General features: G+C 29.2%; 1 protein-coding gene across 1 annotated transcript; it reads left to right on the top strand.

Annotated features, from left to right (window-relative positions):
- Positions 1 to 639: 639 nt before the first annotated feature.
- Positions 640 to 2728, top strand: LOC111617231 (integrator complex subunit 9-like). The gene is made up of 3 exons (XM_023358558.1): positions 640 to 746; positions 866 to 982; positions 2628 to 2728. The coding sequence occupies exons 1-3, from the start codon at positions 663 to 665 to the stop codon at positions 2715 to 2717; spliced, it is 291 nt and encodes a 96-aa protein (XP_023214326.1). The 5' UTR covers positions 640 to 662; the 3' UTR covers positions 2718 to 2728.
- The last annotated feature ends 1744 nt before the right edge of the window (positions 2729 to 4472 follow it).

The raw sequence follows: 4472 nt of genomic DNA, 5'->3' as shown, positions 1-4472 counted from the left end.
TTCTTTGCCAATTCACAAATTTTCATTTTTGTATCGAAGTGTTTAATAATCGGTACATTCGTAAAGTCGAATGAGTTAAACGCGTTAGTAACGAATTGTTCGAAAAGTCTAACGAAATAGGAATAATGATGACTTCATTCTCGCTTAACTCGTTCGACTTTACGAACATAACCAATGTTAACTTTACATTCCAAAGATAAAGTTTTTCTTTTCTTGTTTGATGCAGAAGAATTAGTTCTACTTCGTTTGGATGACATAGTAGAGTCTCTCGAGTCTCCGTAGATAAAACAAACACAGAAATAAATAACACAAAATAAATTGTAGCTATGTGTGGATTCCGCGCGACACATCCGAACATGTAAGCTGAACAATAGTGTGGGGGAGTGAGTAATCAAGGGTTGCGTGGCGCTCAAACAAAAGACGAATCGACAAGATTTGAAAATCGCGTAACTCCGGGTTCGCGTAAGTCGGGGTATTACTGTATATAATTTTTGTTAATAGATAAGGTACAATAATCAAGGAATATGACATTCCAATAATAGTTTTACTACTATTTATGATTTATATATTTTTGATGAATAATATATTTTATATTATGACGTATATTATTAATTATATGTGAATAACGATTATATTAAATGTTTTAGTTAGCAGCTTCTTTGATGCCAACTGAAGTAAAACCAGGTGTTGCCATGATGACCGTAACAGGTTTATTAACTGTTAAAAATAATAAATATATTTTAAAGGTAAGAATAGTTTATTAATATTTTCTAGAAAATATAAATGAAATAAATTAGCTTATTTTAATATTAATTATGATACTACTTTAACATTCTTATTATTGTATTATTAAATATAATTTTAGCCTTTGATACAATCAAATCAATCTAAAAAAAGGAAAAATGAAGAAGAATATGGCTATCCTTCCAATTATGCCTGGGGAACATTAGATGTGCCTCATTTTTCCCAAAAATTAACAAAGGTAAATTATAGGAAATTATCTAAATGTTTTCATATGATATTAAAATTTTTCATTTTACTTTCTTCATTACAGTTTACAAATATATTTTTAAATTTTTATTTAAAAAATCTTTTTTTAAAATACATATACAAGTACTTCACTCATTTTTTCAAAACTTTTTGAAGTCCATAGGGTGATCAAGCAAACAGTGGTCCTACCCTACTCATTCATTTTGCTTCTTTCACTCAACATTCATGGAGTTGAGTGCCTCTTGCTTTGTCCAACCCTCTCTTTGCTCTCTCTCCTGCTTAGCTCAATTCACTGCTTGCTCACTCCATGGATTTTACTTATTTGTTCCTAACATAACCTATTCATAATAAGTTTTGTGTTGATTCATTAATCCCTGGTGTTGCCATTTCTATTTTCCCCCCATGACCAGAAAAGTGTTGTGATGATTTTAAGCTGAGAATTTTATGTATAAAGAGTAGATACATATATTAATTCAATAAATTTATATTTGAATAATGGATTTATACAGTATTTTCAATAAAATTTATTTTAATATGGTAACTACATGTTTATCAAAAGAGGAAAAAATGTTGAGCCTTGACTAGAAAGAACTTATATTCTTTGATAACAGTGAATGCTGACTATGTAAATTTCAGTTTTGGGTGGTTAAGTAATGAAATTGTAATATAATCATTAATAAATAGTAATTAATAATGTCTATAGATAATGCATATCATTCTTTCATCTTACGAGAAACAACTTTTGATATTATATTCACTTTTTCAATAACCGTATTTTCTTTGAAATGCCACCTTGTTTTAAGTTATGAAAACTTTTTTAGATAATAATGATTACTTAAATTGTCTGTATTATTTCAAATTAGTTAATAATTTTTTCTAAATTGAATCACTATTTAATTAATAAGAGAAATTAATAAATTTTTTTATTGGCATTTGAATGAATAATCAAGTAAAACTTTGAAAAATATTTACATATATTATGGTTTGTTCAGTATAACAAAATTCATTGTAATGAATAATAATTTTAGCAATTGTCAGAATCTCTTATATTGCCTTTCACTGTACTTAACTACTAAGTAGATATTTCTCAAAGGTTATGAATGATATTTCTTACAGGATTACATAACTTATTTCTATGTACATGTTTAGTTTTTTTCTTAAAATAGAAATGTTTGGTTTTGTATAAACTTTTAAATGTACAGTACATGATATGACCAAATAGTTCCTTGTCTTGGATAGTTGTTAATGTCAATGTGCAGCCACCTTTGAAGTTATCCCCAAGATCAAAAATACACTTCTGCTAGCATTTTTACAGCTTCCAGAAACATTGCTGCAAACCATCTATTGCAACCACCCACAATGCCTCCTATGATGGTACTTTCACCTCATTTGATGACTCAAAATTATCTCGGGCTATTTTTGACAGATGGATTAAACTAAATATCACATTTTATGTCCAGATATTTGGTGTTTGTGTGAGTCTACCTGTTGTAAAAGGCTTGAGATTGTTTTGACGTCATTTTGAGTTATCAAATGAGGTAAAAGCAACACAGTTTGATTGTAATATTTCTTACTACAATTATTCATTGGACAATGCTAAAATAATGATTTCTCATTTATATGAATTGTTTCTTTAGGCTGGATTTGCAGATGTAAAACTTGAAGAAAGTCCTAATGGCTATATTGTTCATATGGTGAGTAATACAATACATTTTTTTTTCTTATAACTAGACTTTCATAATTATGATTTAATTAATTAGAGAAAATAAAGGTTTTATTAGACATGAATTAGTTCTTTGCATTTTGTAATAGTTATCCAGTTATATAGACTGATAAAAAAAATTTCAACAAACCAAATTCTTCATTTATTAAAATGTGTAAAACTAGAATTTTTAGAAAATATTTGTAATATGGACTTAATTTATTAATTTGACGGCTGTGTGTTCAAACAAGCTTACATGGGAACTTTATCCAACAGCGAATAATCTGCATCATCTAAAATATTGCATTGTTGCAGAAGTTTTTGGAATTTTCTAGAGTCTCATTGCACAATATTTATTTAAAAAAAAAAAAAATTATTGCCATTAAGTTGAACTACCATCGTCCATTGATTGACAGATTCACGGATTCTTGCTGAATAAAACTTGGGCTGTTTTGAATTTTAGAATTCTGCAAGTGCAATTTTCATCTCGTCATCATCAGCAAACTGCTTTCAATCCAAAAAGTGTTGCATGGAGTGGAAGAGATGGTGATTGGATGATGCAACATCTGTGCTATACAATGGGATGAGGGAAAACCTCCAAGCTGAGATCAAGCAGCGTCTGCTTGGTCTCAGCTTGATATGTGTGTTCTTGCATTGTCATGAAGAAAGCATACAGTGTTCATCTGTGGACAAACTATGGTGACTGTCACAAAAAAGTATCTTGCTCATTTCTCTTGGTTGGTTGCCACAGCCTGTCATCCAATAGGATGGAAGTCTTTCCAGAGCATGGCTTATCTTTGACTTTATATTGCTTGCGTTTAAATTTACTGAACCAGTTGTAGATTGGAGAAGACATTCTTGCCAAATGATTGCACCAAGCAGTGATAATATTCAGTTATTTTTATATCAAATTGGTAAAGTACATGTGTGAATTTGGTCACAAGAAAGTATTGGAAAACTTGACATTTAAAAAGTTGGTATTGCCAAATAGAATGGAATTTATATACTCCACAACAAACTTCTAGATGCCATCTGTCCAATCTGTCAAAGAACAATTTTGAATATCCTAGAGAGGTCTAGAAAATTTCAGAAACTTTTGCATCAATGCAATATATTTATTTATTACGAATCATATTTCCATATAGGTCTGTGATGTAATTGCCAAATTAAAAATTATCTTCAACTTCCTGGAAAGACCAACACCAAAGAAATAACTTTCTTATCAGTTGTTGTAAACCTGCCTTCAGAATATTATAAAATCATCAGTAAGTCATTTCATTTGTATAAAAATCCAGCAACGAGTTGCTTAACTTTCCCAGCAACATTTGAAACTGCATGTGAGTTGCCATAATTAGAATCATCATCATTAACATTTAGAACATCAGATCATTTTAAATTCAAAATTATGAAACAAGGTTTTTAACATTACATTAACCCCAACGATATTAAGTAATAAAATTAATGAAAGTGCCGATTGAATTTTAAAGTTTTGTCTTGTTTTAGTGTGAATCAAGTGTATTTCTTGTATATATTTCCTGGCATGTTTCATATTCATATTTTAAGTGTAGTCCAGTGGAGAAAACAAGGTTTCTTTCTCTATTTGTCTGCTTATGAAAGAGGTAAACATGAAAGTAGATAATAGATAAATTAATATTACAATGAAAATCTCTTTGTTAGAAACTAAAATTAGAAAGGTTAAAAAATTTTGGGACTATCTGACAATTACATCTCTAGTTTTCTCATATTGAGAAATATTTAATACTTTTATTTGTCACTGTAT

This window comes from Centruroides sculpturatus, unplaced genomic scaffold (genome assembly GCF_000671375.1).
Source record: "Centruroides sculpturatus isolate CEXI.00-Female unplaced genomic scaffold, Cexi_2.0 scaffold4489, whole genome shotgun sequence".
Classification (NCBI taxonomy): Eukaryota; Metazoa; Arthropoda; class Arachnida; order Scorpiones; family Buthidae; genus Centruroides; species Centruroides sculpturatus.
This window is presented reverse-complemented; position numbering and strand designations above follow the sequence as displayed.

Coding starts and splice junctions, on each gene's coding strand:
- LOC111617231 (XM_023358558.1), top strand. CDS start 663: ATGCCAACTGAAGTAAAACCAGGTGTTGCCATGATGACCGTAACAGGT. Junction 747..865: donor ATAATAAATATATTTTAAAG/GTAAGAATAGTT, acceptor ATATAATTTTAG/CCTTTGATACAATCAAATCA. Junction 983..2,627: donor TTTCCCAAAAATTAACAAAG/GTAAATTATAGG, acceptor TTGTTTCTTTAG/GCTGGATTTGCAGATGTAAA.